The sequence below is a fragment of the Castor canadensis genome, chromosome 11, assembly GCF_047511655.1.
Source record: "Castor canadensis chromosome 11, mCasCan1.hap1v2, whole genome shotgun sequence".
Taxonomy (NCBI): Eukaryota; Metazoa; Chordata; class Mammalia; order Rodentia; family Castoridae; genus Castor; species Castor canadensis.
In genome coordinates this window covers 46,936,134-46,951,608 of record NC_133396.1, presented here as the reverse complement: position 1 = coordinate 46,951,608, position 15,475 = coordinate 46,936,134, and the positions used below count along the sequence as shown (strand labels likewise).

General features: G+C 48.5%; 1 protein-coding gene across 8 annotated transcripts in view; it reads left to right on the top strand.

Annotated features, from left to right (window-relative positions):
• Window positions 1-15,475, top strand: part of Smg6 (SMG6 nonsense mediated mRNA decay factor) — a 266,332-nt gene that overhangs the window by 242,220 nt on the left and 8,637 nt on the right. For 7 of the 8 annotated variants that reach the window (XM_074046589.1, XM_074046588.1, XM_074046587.1 and 4 more), the window contains 3 exons: window positions 275-451; window positions 3,936-4,082; window positions 14,823-14,976. In XM_074046589.1, the coding sequence (XP_073902690.1) occupies window positions 275-451; window positions 3,936-4,082; window positions 14,823-14,976 (478 nt within the window). The remainder of the gene's footprint in view (window positions 1-274; window positions 452-3,935; window positions 4,083-14,822; window positions 14,977-15,475) is intronic. The other variant, XM_074046591.1, reaches the window with a different exon arrangement.

Genomic DNA, 15,475 nt, shown 5'->3' with positions numbered 1-15,475 from the left:
TTTATATTAGTACTTTAGTAAAAGAAAAGCACATTGGTCCTGGGGTTGTCTGCTGCCCCAGGGATGACCTAAAGACAACTTCCTTCCTTCAGAAGACCTTGGTCCATGGCCCTTTCTCACCTCATTACACTCAAACACACACACTCTTGTCACTCACACTGTCTCCCTTCCCAGTAACTTTAACACACTTCTCATGTGCCCTGCAGCAGTATCTCTCATCTTCATCTTCCCTTTCAGAAAATGCTGTTTTTCTTCTCTTCCTCTTGCCCTGTAGGTTATTGCAGCCGACTGCAAAAGGGTCACAGTGCTGAAGTATTTTCTGGAAGCCCTTTGTGGACAAGAAGAGCCTCTGCTGGCATTCAAGGGTGGAAAATATGTGTCAGTGGCACCCGTCCCAGACACCATGGGAAAGGAAATGGGAAGCCAAAAGGGAAAACAACTGGAAGATGAGGTACTATGCGGGAAGATCCCGCTGTGACAGAGGGAAGGCCTCCCCCTGACCAGGCTGCAGCTTCTCCTCAGGATTATTTATAATGTCTCAGAGCAGTGTCTGTGTTGATGTGACAACCAGCTTCTCCAGAGTACACTCTGCTGGTGCCCCTTACTGCCAGTCTACCTCAGTGCCTCCATCTCACTCTGCTACAAGTTCCAGATGCTGCTTTTTAATGTTTCATTGGAGGAGAAGGGAGGGAGAGAAAGAAAAGAGTTTAATAATGTGCAGCTCTGGAGGCTTAGAAAGGGGAGTAAAGAGGGGGGTGTTAGGGTTCAGACTGAGGATCAAGTTTATGGATGTGTGGAGCTCAGTGCAGCACAGGCCTGAACTCCAGCCTCTAGCACAAGTACAGGAAGAGCTGACACTGCTGGCCCTGTGTGGAAAATCACCCCTCCCCCGGTCTATCCTCCCTCTTTTGCTCCTTCCCTCCCTCCCTCCTGCACATCCTGATGTGATTAAGGAATTCTCCTCTTGTTTGTTTGCCCTTGGTTGTTCCTGTAGCCCTTGCTTCACTCCAGAGTGTGTGTGTGTCTGTGTGTGTGTGTGCGTGTGTGTGTCTGTCTGTCTGTCTGTCTGCCTGAGCCTATGTACTCACCTTGCAAACCTTACTGGCAGTTGTCCTGCCTGCATGTGTGTGTCTTTCTGGGCATGATCATTGGCATGGGCATGTGTTGCCAGGTTTGTGTGTCAGTTTAAGTGAGCATTGCTGCCAGCTCTCCTGCTGTCTGTGGGTTCTGAACAGATGTGAGTGTGTAGCAGTGTTGGAGCAGTGTGCGTTTAGCATCACTGCCAGCTTCCCTGCTGTGTTGTCTGGGTGTGGGTAACTCTGTCTGGGTGTGTACACACACCTCATTTTTGCCTGAATGTTGATTCTTTCCTTCTTTTTACCCCACTATGTTAAAGATAGGGGTCTTAGGTGGGAAGGAACATGGAGCTAAGAGAAGGGACGGAAGCAGTTCTAGCCAGAGGCCAGGTCACCCATAGGCCAACACAGTCATTTGGCCCACAGCAGTCTCAAGTGCCCGGTGGAGCAGGGCGGGGTGCAGGGATGAAATCAGCAACCGGCCAAGGAAGCCAGATGTCAGCTGGAAGCTGTCATTTGGGATCTGAGGCAGTGATAGAGTGGCCACCTTTGGAACAGAGTCTTCAGAATATAGTGGAGTCTTGGCCTGGCTTCACTGGGATAGTTGGAGAACCCCACCCCACCTCTGATGACACAGGGCTCAGCTTCCAGGGCAGAGATGGTTCCAGGGATATAACTGAACCCATGATTTCCAGGCTCTCCAGATGAAACCTGGGCAGGGAATAACGGGAAAGAATGAGCTGTCAGCATGGGAGGAGACAGTGAAGTTGCCAAAGCCATTAGGGTATCCAAGCTTCAGGCGGGCAGAGCAGTGCCACCAGTTCTGGACACTGTGGGAAACATGGGGCCGAAGGTGTGCCTTGGTCCTTTATCTTACCACACTAGAAGACTGAGGAAGGCAGTGGAGGGTGAGCAAGGCTTGTTCACCAGGCTGGCTGTAAGAAATGCCTCTAGCCAGTGGAGCCTGCAGCATAAGCCCAGTTAGGGAAGGAGGGCCTTGTCCCCTCTCACAAGGAGCAGACTAGCTCTGTAGACCCAGATATCAACTGTCCCTCCTTTTGAGGTTTATTGACCAGGCAAAGGTTTGTGACCCACGCCAGGCTGCCCACTTCTTCCTTTTCCCACGAGCCTCCTGGGTTCCTTTATGTTAGTGGTCTCTGGGAAACCCTACTTACCCTGGTCTGTGTAATTTCATAACCTCACACTTCCTCGTTTGCTGTGAGAGTTGAGCAAACCTCAGACAAGCTTCTCTGACCCTCTTTTGACCTCAGTCCAGCCCACTGCAAGCCTGTGATAGCCTGTGCATCCCTGTTCAGAGCAGCCAGGGGCACTGTTCCTCAATGGGCCAGCAGGTGTCCTGTTCCACTCGCCTGTTCAGGTTAACTCTGTGAACAAGGAAGCAAATGTGCAGTCTTCCTCCTTCCCATGGCCAAGGATTAACAAATGAGTAGTGCCTGTGGACAGCACCCCAGACCCCTGAGACCTCTCAGGACAGTGGAAGTTTTAGTCTTATCTTCAGATGTCATCTCTCCCCTAGGCTTTCTGTCTCAATTCAGTACTCTCAACCCTGTGGGTCTGCTCATTATGGTTGTTAAGGATACAGATTTTAGAGTCACTAACTTGGATTTGAATCCCAACTCTGCCACCTACTACCTATGTGACTTTGAGCAAGTTGTTTTACTTTAAACTTTGGTTTCTTCATGTATAAAATAAGGGTGGTAAATTAAGAAGAATAAAAGAAAAACCAAAAGGATTATGGATGTGGTGCAAGTGGTAGAGTGCCTGCCTAATAAGCACAAGGCTCGGAGTTCTAATACCACCAATAAATAAATAAGAAAGTAGGGATGGTAAGAGCAGCTATTTCTCAGGTCACTGTGAGGATTAAATGAGTTAATCAGTCAGGTCAGTACCTGACCGATAAGAAGCACTGAGTAGATGGTAGCTGTTGATATAGTTATCATCATTATCATCCTGTTAGAATCACAGGAATCTTCTCCTGCTGAATCACTCCCCATATACCCCTGCTAACTCTGTCCTTCAAAGGAAGCTCTCAGGCAGCTCAGTGTTCTCTACTGACCAAGGCCAAAAGTGAGAGAATGAGGAATGGAGCTGGGACCACCCGGGGAGTGATGGCTGCTAAGAGCTGAGGCTGCAAGGAGGGCGGTGCCATCCCTGGGGAAAGGCTCCACCAGCCTGGCAGAAGTCTCCTTAAACTAGCCAGCCACCACCTACCCTGTCGAGGCCTGGAAGGGCAGCTGAGCAAGGCCATGTCATGTGAATTCCTGAAATGGGGCCCAGCAGTCCCCACACCACCAGGCTGTGGTCTTAAAAAGAAACCAGGGCAAGGTCTGCTGAGCTACCACATCTGTTCCTGATGCTTTCTCAAGCAAGGGAGCTTTCTCGCCTAACTCCTAGATGTCGGCCAGAGTCGATTCCTATCAGATCATTTGCATGAATTAAATTTAAATTGGGCAGTTTAGTTTTTTCCCATTGTTTACCCCTTGAATCATTTGTGATTTCAAAACAAAGACAGTCCAAGGTTTGACTTTGTGAGTATGTACAAGGGAGAACAAGGAGTATAAGTACAAGCATGCAACTGTACATACGTGATTGTGAGTAACTAAGGTGTGACTGAGTAAGAAAGAGCCCTAGAACGTAAAAGGTAGAAATCTGAGGGGAAGAGTGACAGCTTCTTTCAACCCACTCTTCCTGAGCAAGGGAAGCACACAATGGGGGACCCTTGGCAAAGAGTAGTCCCAGGTCAGCATGGACTGGGATTAAAGGTGGGGAGAGGGATGATTCAGTAAGTGCCTTGCCTCACAGTCTCCTCTCTTCCTTGGTCTGCTCTACCACCCAAAGGAGGAAGACGTGGTGATTGAAGATTTTGAGGAAGATTCAGAGGCTGAAGGCAGTGGAGGCGAGGATGACATCAGGGAACTTCGGGCCAAAAAGCTGGCTCTAGCCAGGAAGATAGCTGAGCAACAACGTCGCCAGGAGAAGATTCAGGTGAGGTGTGATAGGAGAGAGTGATTCCAAGGTGTGGCTGTACAAGGTGTGAGGTGATATGGGTGGGAGTAGGGATTCCTCAGGAAGCCATCTTCATGTTCTGCACTGACTAAAGCCAAAAATGAAAATAAGGAATGAAGCCAGGACCCTCAGTGTCCTGTCCATCTCCACCCATTGTCATACTCCTATTCAGGTAGCTTGTCTGGTACCCTGAAGTCTCCCACATCACAAGCTCTAAAGTAGGGGGAAAGTCGTCTCTTGACAATCTGATGGAAGACTCTGTCAATGGCACCACACATACACACTCTTTCATGCTATTTCACCATACCCAGTCACTCATGGAGAGAACCCCTTCTTGGGAGGAAAGAGTACCATAGCTACAGGGTACTGATCTAGGTTCCTAATGTAATGGAAGCAGAGCCCCTTCTAGATAGAATAGTCTCCATACCCTCCCAGAGGGACACTGCCTAATCTCCCACTGTCAGCTTTGTTAGGACCCAAACCTTCACATCAAGCAGGTTTTTCTATTTGGCTTTTCCAGGTCTATCCCTCATGCTATATGCCCGTTTCTCCTTATCTAGGGCTCAAGGCAGTTGTACTCCCCCTTTATAAACCGGAGGGGAGGAGGAAGAGCATTAAGCCACCCTGCTTGGCCTCTCTAGGATGTCAAACCTGATAATAAGTAGCCCAATCAGTGCAACTTAGCATAACTTCTCAGAGCTGGTTTCCTTACCTACAAAGAGAAAGTTATAATAGCACTTACGTCTTCATGTCTGAGGCCTGGATGAGACAGTGCACCTAAAGTGCTTAGCACGATGCATGTCACACACGGGCTCTTTATCTGAGATTAGTCTCATCACCCTGCCCAGGAAGGGGAATGGTAACAGTTGGGATTCATCCTTCTTTAGACATACTCATATCCCACTGCCACTGGGATCCAGTATGTGATGCCTCTGCCAGCCTGTCTGCTATGGTGGGTCTGCAAGTAAACCTGTGTGGCCCAAAAAGCAGCTTCATTCTCAAGATACTCTTCTTGCCCTTTCCTTCCTCACCATCAGTCTTCCCAAAAGTCCCATCTCTACTTACCACCTCAACCTCCCAGCAGTTACACAGACATGAATCAAAAATTACCTCTGAGCACTGGTCGCTCACACCTTTAATCCTAGCTACTCAGGAGGCAGAGATCAAGAGGATCACAATTCAAAGCCAACCTGGCAAATAGTAGATTCTATCTTGAAAAAACAGGGCTGGTGAAGTGGCTCAAGGTGTAGGTCCTGGGTTCAAATCCCAGTACCACAAAAAAAAAAGAGAGAGAGAGACAGAAAGAAACTAGTAAAGACCTATCTTTATCAAACCTTGATATCCCTATAGCTTTAGAACCTGAACACCCTCCACACCCCCACCAGCTTCCCTTAACACGAATGAATCTTGTCTTCTCTCTGCTTATCATACCATCCTCCTAGGCTTCCTCACCACCATTCTCCCTCCTCCTTTGGTCTCTACCTTTCTATTACTTCTTAGTCTCAGCAAGCTGAGTTGATGTTTATTAAATATTTGTGTTTGACTTCATAGATAGTAGCAAGTAGAGGATGATTTTAAATTCATACTGACTTTGTACCCCTCCTGTTTTCTTATCACAGCCTATCTGTCCATTCATTTACTACCTCCTCTTCTCCTGTTCTTATTGCCACTGCTATCCTAGTTCAGGGACTTGTGTAAATTGTTGCAATTAAAGCTCCTGAATTGCACAGCTACAGGGGGTGCCATTGATCTTACAGTCTGTGACTGGCCCCTCCTGGAGTTGTGTAGTACACAGCTTGACCACCAGGCTCCTGTTTCGCCCCACTGCTGCCAGCACATCATTTTCTTCCCCAAAGAACCACTCCCCTGCTCAGAAATCATCATTGCCTTTGCTTGGCTAGTGAAATGAAGTCTTAATTCCTTTTTACAGTATTCAAGGCTTTTTGATCTCCCAGTATTTTTCCGACCTCTTCTCCCACTACCACATACCCTGTGAGCCATTACTAGCTATATGACTGGGCAAAGTAGTTAACTTCTCTGGACCTGTTTCCTTATCTACAAAATCAATGTGGTTTATTCTGAAGCAGTGTGCATGAAGTAGTCATTTAGTCTCTAAGGCCCTCCATCCTGGACAGTGATATCAGTCTACCCCTAAACACACTCCATCCTTTCCCAGTCTTTGGTTCTTTGTTGATACTCTCCCTTAATCCAGAATACTCCTTTTCTGTTCCATGTTTCCTGTTCCTGTTGAAATTCTATTCATCCTTCAACCTCCAGATGAAATGTTATCTCCCCAGGGAAACCTTCCCTAATTTCCCCCAGGAGGAATTCATCTCTCTGCTTAGTGTTCCTATAGTGTTGAGTTGTACTTCATTTGTGGAACTGCTATCATGTCTCCTATTACAGTTGTTTCTGGGTTTGTTTCTTACTGTACTATGAACTCCTTGGAATTGGGGACATGTCTGAGTTTAGCAAGTGGTTTGAATAGTGACTCTGCTGGTGCTGGGGGAGACAGAAAGTGAACAAAAACATGGCGTTCCAGAAAATACCAATGAAGAAGCCAGTCTTTAAACAAGTGATTTGACACAGAATGCCAGGCATGCTGTCACCCGTTTGTAATCTCAGCACTTGGGAGGCTAAGGGCAGAAGAGTTATGAGTTTGAGGCCAACCTGGACTACATAGTGAGTTCAAGGCCAGTTGAGACTATATAGTGAGACCCTGTCTCAGAAAAAAAAGTTTGGGAGGCTGAGATTGGGAGGATTACACTTCAAGGCCAATCCAGGCAAATACTTCATGAGACCCCATTTCTAAAATACTAGAGAAAAAATGGACTGGATGCATGGCTTAAGGAATAGAGTGCCTGCTTTGTAAGCACAAAGCCCTGAATTCAAACCCCAGTCCCACCAAAGAGAGAGAGAGGAGGATGCTATTAGGAGCACATGCTGTGTGGATCTGTCTCTGGCCAGAGTATTCTGTCTAGGTTGGTTTCTCTAGCAACAAGCAACCCTAGTAATTGGAAGTCTAATGTAAGACCTGACTTCCAGTGCCACTGGCTGGCCCTGTCTCAGAGACCTATTCTCCCCACCAGCTCCTCCAGAGGGGCCTGCTCAGGCCCCATCCTGGAGGGCCTGCTGTGGGCCAGCAAAGTGTGGGCTGCTGTGGCCCCTTTAAGAACAGGCCCCACATGCACTGCTGCTGGCGGCCCTACCTCCTGTCAGCCTCCTTATTCCAGCCTCATAGCCACAGGAGGATTTCTCAGCAGAGGAAAAATTCCCCCCTTCACTCCCCCCCACCTTTAATGCCCGGGGCCCTTCACTTCCATAATTCTTCATTTTCCAGCCTTGAACGTAAGCCAGACACATCTGTCTGGCCATATGCGTGAACCCTGGAGTCTGTGCCGAGGTGGCTGTAAAACAGGGCCCGTGAAGGCCCTTCTGGGAGAGCACGCACATGTGTGTGCCCTCGGGCCATTGGCTCCCTGCCCAGAACCACGGGGCTTCAGCGCTCCAAACCCATGTTAACCTTCTCTATTTTTCCTCTTTTTTGTTTAATTTAAGGGGGAAAATCCCAAGGAAAAGGTATAAATTGTCCTGGGAATGGGGGAGAGGCTCCTAGCTAGAGAAGCCATTATTGTTGGCAGGTACCTGGGTCACACTAATACAATAAGGAAGAAAAGAGCATCGAGTGAATTAAGATTGGAGAGATGGACTGTAAATTACTCTGCTCTGAACCCCATCAGTCTCTAGGGTGTTAACCGAGAGGTGTAAGGCAAGTCCCCAACTCCCAGCGCCTTTTACAGATGCAGCAAAACAGGAACCACACATGTTTGAGGAGGGGGATATGAAGATGGGGTTGAACAAAATCCCCCAGTCCCCAGGATGGCTATAAAGTCCAAGTGAGATCTGCGTCTGTAGCCACACCCCCACTTCCTTGCTCCCACCTAGACCCCTGGGCCTCAGCTCATCTGTGGGGATGGGGGGGGTGAGGCCTGCCCTCCCTCTGTAGCCTGTCCCTCCCTGCTTCCGGCACTGTACAGACTCTGGTAAGTGGGGCCGACTGGAGGTCAAAAAAGAGGTGTGGGGAGCTCTAGGGCCTATGCAGCTGGAGCTGCAGCACCCAGGCAGGCCCCTGGATGTGAGGGGCGCCAAGTCCACCCACCCAGAACTTTGAAGCCACACTCTATGGTTCAGCCCAGGCTTTGCCTTGTTGCCTGAGACCTTACTTCATATTGGGTTGGTTCTGCCCACCTTGCTGCTTTCTGCCTGAGTTCTTTTCATTCCCACTGCCATTCTTGGGAGGTATCCAGAGACCAGAGGAGGGTACATGGTTTGTCTGGGAAATTGGGTCAAAACTGTTTCATTCCTAACCAGGCCCCCAGGGCCAAGGAGTCACTGAAAATTCTCCTCCAGGAATGGGCATGGCCTCTTGGCACCTCATACTTGCCCTGGCCCTGTGTGTGAATCCCCTGCCTCCTCCCTGCCTTCATGAGGCTATGCTGTGATTTGTGCTACTGTCGGGCGGGGTCAGGTTTCCTGAGCAGTTGCAAACATCCCACCTGAAACATAACAGGCTCTTCCTCTGGCCACAGCTATTGTTTCCTTCTGCATTATGGCCACAGTCTTGCTCTGTAGCCAGCAATGACATGTGTTCTGAAAATAGCATTGCTCCCCTGTCCCCTTCCCGCCCACCCACCCTCCTGAAGATGCAGTCACTCCTTTGTGGTAGCCCCAGGAGTTTCACTCTAAATATAGCCACAGTCCATTCACACTGCCACCCAGCTGGGGGCGGGGGAGGGGGGCATTGTGGAACAATGGGGCATGCACAGAGCCCCCCACACCTGTATGGAAGCTAGCGGAAGGCAGACACTCAGCTCTGGCTCCTAGCTGTCGGAGGCAGGGTGGGAGCCAGCACACTACCAGGCCAGGGGCACGTTCACGCCAGGGCAGGAAAGCACATCAGCCTGTACGGCTGGGCACCGCCCAAGCCTACTCCAGCCTCTCCACACCATGGTGCTGGGCCTCCAATTTGCCCTAGCTGCTCCCAACTCATTGGATCCAGCAGCATTCAGGGGATCCTGTCCTCCACAGAATGGTCAAGCCTTTGACTGAAACACCCTTAGGCTGCTGATTGGAGCAAAACTCAGAAGTGTCACGCTTAGATCTGTTTCCTCTCCACAGGAAAGGGCACAAGTCTGGCTTTTTCAGAATTAAAAGTTACTCATTAAAATTCAAGCAGATTATTCCAAGACTCTGTGATTGAGTTCTTTGAGCTCTACAATACATTAAGCTCTATACTAAGCCAGTCATGTTTGTACATGCCTATAGCCCCAGCTACATGGGAAGCTGAGGTGGGAGGATCATTTGAGTTCAGGAGTTCAAGACCATCCTGAGCAACATGGAGACCCTGTCTCAAAAAAATAAAAAATAAAAAACCCTCTATGCTAGTTATTGAAACCAAAAGAAAAGCAGACTCCTTGAATGCCTTTGTGGTCTGGTTTGAAAATAAGATCAATTTTCATAAAACTAAGAACTAAGGTCTGGCAGAGTACTGAAGTGGTAGAGCACGTGCAAGATCCTGAGTTCAACCCCCCTCCAATACCACCAAAAAAAAGGCAGAAGGACTGGTGGAGTGGCTCAAGTAGTAGAGCCCCTCCATAGCAAGCATGAGGCCCTGAGTTCAAGCCCCAGTACTGCCAAAAAAGAAATAGCAAAAAGGTTGTCATGATTTCTTTTTGCAGTACTGGGACTTGAACTCAGGGCCTACACCTTGAGCCACTCTGCCACCTCTTTTTTGTGATTGTTTTTTTTTTTTGAGATAGGGTCTCACATATTTGCCTGTGCTGGCTTTGAACCACGAGCCTCCTGATCTCTTCCTCCTTGGTAGCTAGGATTACAGCCGTGAGTCACCAGAGCCTGGTGGTTATGATGTATGCTAAGCTCTGTGGCACTTTTGGACATCAAGAAAGGGAATTCTAAGCAGCAGTTTTCCCATTAGCAGTACACCCCAGATGAAGACACTAACCCTGCTGTTCCCAGTGGAAACTCTGCTTTGTATAGTCAGTGCAGTAACTTCTGGGTTCAAGTAATCCTCATGCCTCAGTCTCCTCAATACTTAGGATTATAGGTACATGCCACTGCACCTGGCTACTGTGAGTCATACAGTAGAAGTCAGCAGTCCTGCCTGACACCAGTGGCTTACGGCCTGTAATCCTAGCAACTCAGGAGGCAGAGATCAGGAGGATCAAGGTTCAAAGCCAACCTGGGCAAATAGTTCATGAGACTCTTATCTCAAAAACACCCATTGCAAAAAAAAAAGGGCTGGTGTAGTGTCTCAAGGTGTAGGCCCTTGAGTTCAAGCCTCTTTACTGCCCCAAAAAAAGAAAGAAATCAGCAGTCCTCTATCCCACCCCTTTCCAACTCCACCTCTGCTCCCTAGTGGTTTCCTCAGATAGTTACCCTCTTGGATACATAGAAAGTAAAAGAGGGAGTTGACTGGAAGGAGGGAAACTGACATTTGTTGAATTACTTATATACATGTCAGGCACTTAGTTAGATACTTTCACATACAAGGTGAATGTAGAAATTTGCTGTGTTACAAAACCTCTAATTTCTGGTGAAGACATTGCTCTGTCCAGAGGAGCCCAGGGCTGCATGATTTCATCACGTTTTGGAGGGAAGAAAATAGTTACACTCTGTGTGGAGTCTTTAAGCTGAAGGAAGACCTAAGAAAGCCTTTTCCTGATCTGGCCCTACTTTGTGATAGGTTCTCCAAGTTCTACTTCTTTGTCAGCTAATTGCATTTCTTTTATTTGTAACTCTCAGCATCTCAGTTTTCAGGGGGTCAGCATTATAAAATCATTTTTACTGTATAGAAGGAACTTAACCTGTAAAAGAGCTCTTCCTTGGGACCCGAGCCCATTAGCTTCCTCTTTAGGTATTATCTCTCTTTCCAGTTCTCTGCTAGCTTGCTCTAGTAAGTTCCCATACCTCAGAGAAAGGTGGTTACTTAACATCTTCCAGAAACTGAATTAAATTCTTTTTCACTCCCATACTTTATGCCACTGTGCTCCTTATTACCACCAGTCTGATTTGAAATGAGTACACTTTCCTCGGATTCCCAGTGCACTAAGGACCAGTGTGGCCCAGGCTTAGCTGCAGTCAGAAGAGTTCCTATGGAGCTCTCCTTCCGGGTCAGCACACTTGACTCCAGGCCAGGGCCAGTCTGTCTGAATCTCAGCATTCCAGTTGTGCCGCCCCCCCACCCCTCCAGAGGCTTCTGCAGCTTTTTACTCATACAAACAAAAATAAATCTTACTACCGGCCTCTGAACCCCACAGCAGCATGCTTCCCCTCTCCCCAAGCGTCCCATGGCTGTGAGTGGGGATTTGGCACTCTCCCCACCGACATCACTTTTTCACTCCCTGCGCATCCTGTGTCCTTCTCTTACCGTGCGACCCAGAGATCAGAATGGGACGTGACGGCCGGCACAGGCGCCGTGCACAGCTGCCAGGAATCTGACGGGTAAAATCTGGAAAAGTTGGGAGGGCAAATTCTAAACACACACATAGCAGCCACTCAGAAAGAGCCGGAAACACAGACACCCATAGAAGAGTTCCTGGGGACTCGTAAGCCCTTCTTGGTCTACCATTCTTTTTAAGGGGACTAAGCCAGTCTTTGTGATTCAAGTATTTTTACACCCCCAAGGCCTACTGGCACCCCAGGAGAAGAGGCAGCAGCCTTGTCTAATCTCTTGAGACTCTGTGAGGGCATGTGGGGAACAGGAAGCAGTTGTGTGGTGACTCACTGGGCAGAGCCAGGTTAAGGGAAGTTGTCTGCAGACGTCCCTGGGACCGGATGAGGGCAGCCCAACTTCGACCACCCGCACACTGCTTGACCCTACCCCACCCCTAAAGAACCAGCTGCCACCTCCCTAAGAAGCTGTGGCCAGTTCACCCTTTTGGCCATGAGGCAGAGCTCTAGGAACCTAGGGAAGCTTCTTTTAACCTCACTTCTAGGTGTTGCTTCTATCCTGTCATCACAACACCAAGGTTAGCTCACTTTGCTCCTAACCTCCCTTAGCCACTTGGCTTAAAGACCCTCCTGCCTACCAACAGCATAAAGGTAAGATGATACAAGGTCTCCAGAGCTAATTCTTCACACGGGGTGAAAAATGGCAACCAGACTTCCTGGATAGAGTCAAACCAGGATGGGAGTATCATTTCTCAAAGCAGGAAACCGTGAGAAGAGTGGCAGAGATACAGTGCTCAGTGAGGACCTGGGCCCCCACCACTAAAGGTGTCAGTGTCCCCCATCCTCCCTAGGCATATGGCAGTGCTTGTTATGTCCCTTCACCCAAAAAGACAGAGATGTGGGGCCTAGAGAAAAGCTAGGTGAAAAAGAAAAGCCTGTTGAAAAGGAAGAATAGGAACGCTGATGCTCCTCTGCAGGAAGAGGCAAGACAGTGAATTGTTCATTGAACATGTTCTTACAAAATGCTCAAGCCAAAATTGGTGTAATGTTCACCCTCTCATTGGCAGCTTGAGGGAAGGGGTAGTGACCCAAGTTCCCTGGGAAGGTGACTGGCAGCAGTGGTATTTTCCCTTGTGAGGTAAGATCAGTAGGCAGACTTCAACAGACTGGGCCTCTTGGCCACATTTCTCATGCTGCCAGCGTACTGTGGCCTGTGCCTTCACCAGCTGTGGTGGCAGTGGCAGCAATGACTTACTCATAGGGAGAGGTCCCTGGTAGGTCATGGATAAGCCACCCCCATCATTTAAAGGCATGCCCTTTCAATTTTACTGTCACTGTTAGTGAAGCCTGAGCAGCCTCCTCACTGACTGTTGGTGGCCAGGCATAGCACCCTGGGCCCCCTCTCAGTTGGCAAACACATATGGTCCCTCTACCTGCTACCTTGTGCCTGGGTCTGTGTCCCTGTAGTTTCCGTATGTCAGAAGGCCAGGAGAGGGCATGAGGGGGCTGGGACCTGTAAGGTTCTTGGTGTCACCACCTCCCTACACAGGGAACACACTGGCTGGGCAGGTGCCAACAGATCAGTTCACTTCTTGGCTGTGGTCTCCAAAAGAAGAAGCAGCACAGTAATGACCATATTCTGTAGTGACAGACATATCCAGAGCCTATCTCTATGGGCCACTGCCACACATGTCAGACATGTCAGGCTTTTGCAGAAGTACTTAGAACTTCCCTGAAATGTGAAAGCCCTCAGGACAGACAAGCCCTGGGCTACAGGCTTCTGAGGGATGAGGGAGCTACACACATCATTGGTGCCACATGAGGTGGCTGCTGAATAGTGCAGGCGGACACTTTGACTTTTTATTAATGGCAATTTAATGTACAGTAGGAAACATATGACTAACAAGGTTATCAAATTATTGATACTCCAGATAGCAGTGCTGAAAAGGAACCTAAAGTGGGCTGGTGGAATGGCTCAAGTGGTAGAGTACCTATCTAGAAAGTATGAAGCCCTGAGTTCAAGCCCCAGTATTGCCAAAAAAAAAAAATGTCTAGCAAAGTGACTTGAGCCAGGTGGCAGTGGCTCACACATGTATTCCTAGATACTCAGGAGGCGGAGATCAGGAAGATCGAGGTTCAAAGCCACCACAGACAAATAGTTTGAGAACCTGACTCCAAAAAACTCATCACAGAAAAGAGTGGGTAGAGTGGCTCAAGTAGTAAGGGCACCTACCTAGCAAGCAATAGGTCCTGAGTTCAAACCAGTACTACCACAAAAAAAAAAAAAGTGACTTAAAGTCAATCTAAAAGAAAATATGAAGTCAATGATTCATACAGGGCTGTGGCAAAGGGACAAAAGTAGGACAGAAAACTTTTAGGAGATAACCTCACCAAGTGAGGGGAAGGTGGCAGTAGTTGTAATCAGTCTGGGTTGCTCTTTGCACACACGTGAGTTAGGGTTTACTTCACTGCATGAACTCCTGCTGCTTCAGGAGACTGGTTATTTTTTTATATAGCCTTTGAGTTTTAACTTCATTAGCTTCATTAGGGGTTTTTTGGGTTTGTTTTTTTTTTTGGTTATTTGGTTTCAGAACACAGGAAAGTAAATTGAGATAACAGATTGTGTTCTGGATATTCCCAAGTGCCTAAATGAGAAGTGCCCTTGCATATTCTGCCTGGATCATATATGTGAAAACCCTTTCCAATCCAAGGAACTAACTCCCTTCTTAATTTTTCAGCCCATAGTCCTACTTTCAGAAACCTGTTATTTTTAATACCATCAGGGTATTAAAATACCCTGCCTCAGTCACAGGCAGGGTTTAGTGACTCCCCCTGGACCAAACTTGGTTTGTGTTTTTTGTTTTTTTTTTTGGTGGTACTGGGGCTTGAAGTCAGGGCCTGCACCTTGAGCCACTCCACTGGCCCTTTTTTGTGAAGGATTTTTTTACGATAGGGTCTCATGAACTATTTGCCAGGGCTGGCTTCAAACCGTGATCCTCCTGACTTCTGCCTCCTGAGTAGCTAGGATTACAGGCGTGAGCCACCAGCATTCGGCTTTGTGTTGATTTTGATTGCACTACTTTGCTCAGTCTGTGGACCCGTCCCTCAGGCCTGATGGGTTTGCTGTACCTCTGGTAGGGAAGAGGTATGTGGGGACAGGATGCTGACACACTGTTAAGTCAGCACCTTGGCTCACCCACCTGCTTGCTTGCTCACACTCTGGCTCCCTCACATTCTGTGTCCCTGCAGGCTGTCTTGGAAGACCAGAGTCAGATGAGGCAGATGGAGCTGGAGATCAGACCCTTGTTCCTTGTACCAGACACCAACGGCTTCATTGACCACCTGGCCAGTCTGGCACGGCTGTTGGAGAGCAGGAAGTACATCCTGGTGGTGCCCCTCATCGGTGAGCTGGGCAGGAGGGCAGAACGCCCTGCACATATGCAGCAGCCCCCTCCACACATGCCCCACACCCAGGGCTGGGCAGGCAGAGCCCTGCTGTGTGTGTGTAAGACAGGATTTGCAGGGAAGAAGGGAATGCGTGGGGCAAAGAAAATTGTTTAATAATCAAAGCAGTTCAAATTATTATGGCTGATCCATGGCTTAAACTGCTTGAACAAATGGACTCCTGTGTCCCAGCAACCAGCGCCTGGATGAGCCCAGCCCTTGTTTTTATCCTTATAAAGCTTGCAGTAAAACAGCAAAGCTGGTTCCCGTTATTGGTAAACACTCAGCCCTGGCAGATAACGGCAGTGCTGCTGGGTGGTCTGGCAGGGAGGCTGGGAGGATTTTGAAGTGGTTAGATGCCTTTGGTCTGATTGTCTTGTAGCTTTTCGTGATCATTCTGCTCATTCGAGGTAGCATTCTTCTGGCCAGTGTCACCCCAAGGCCAGGCTGACAGGAAC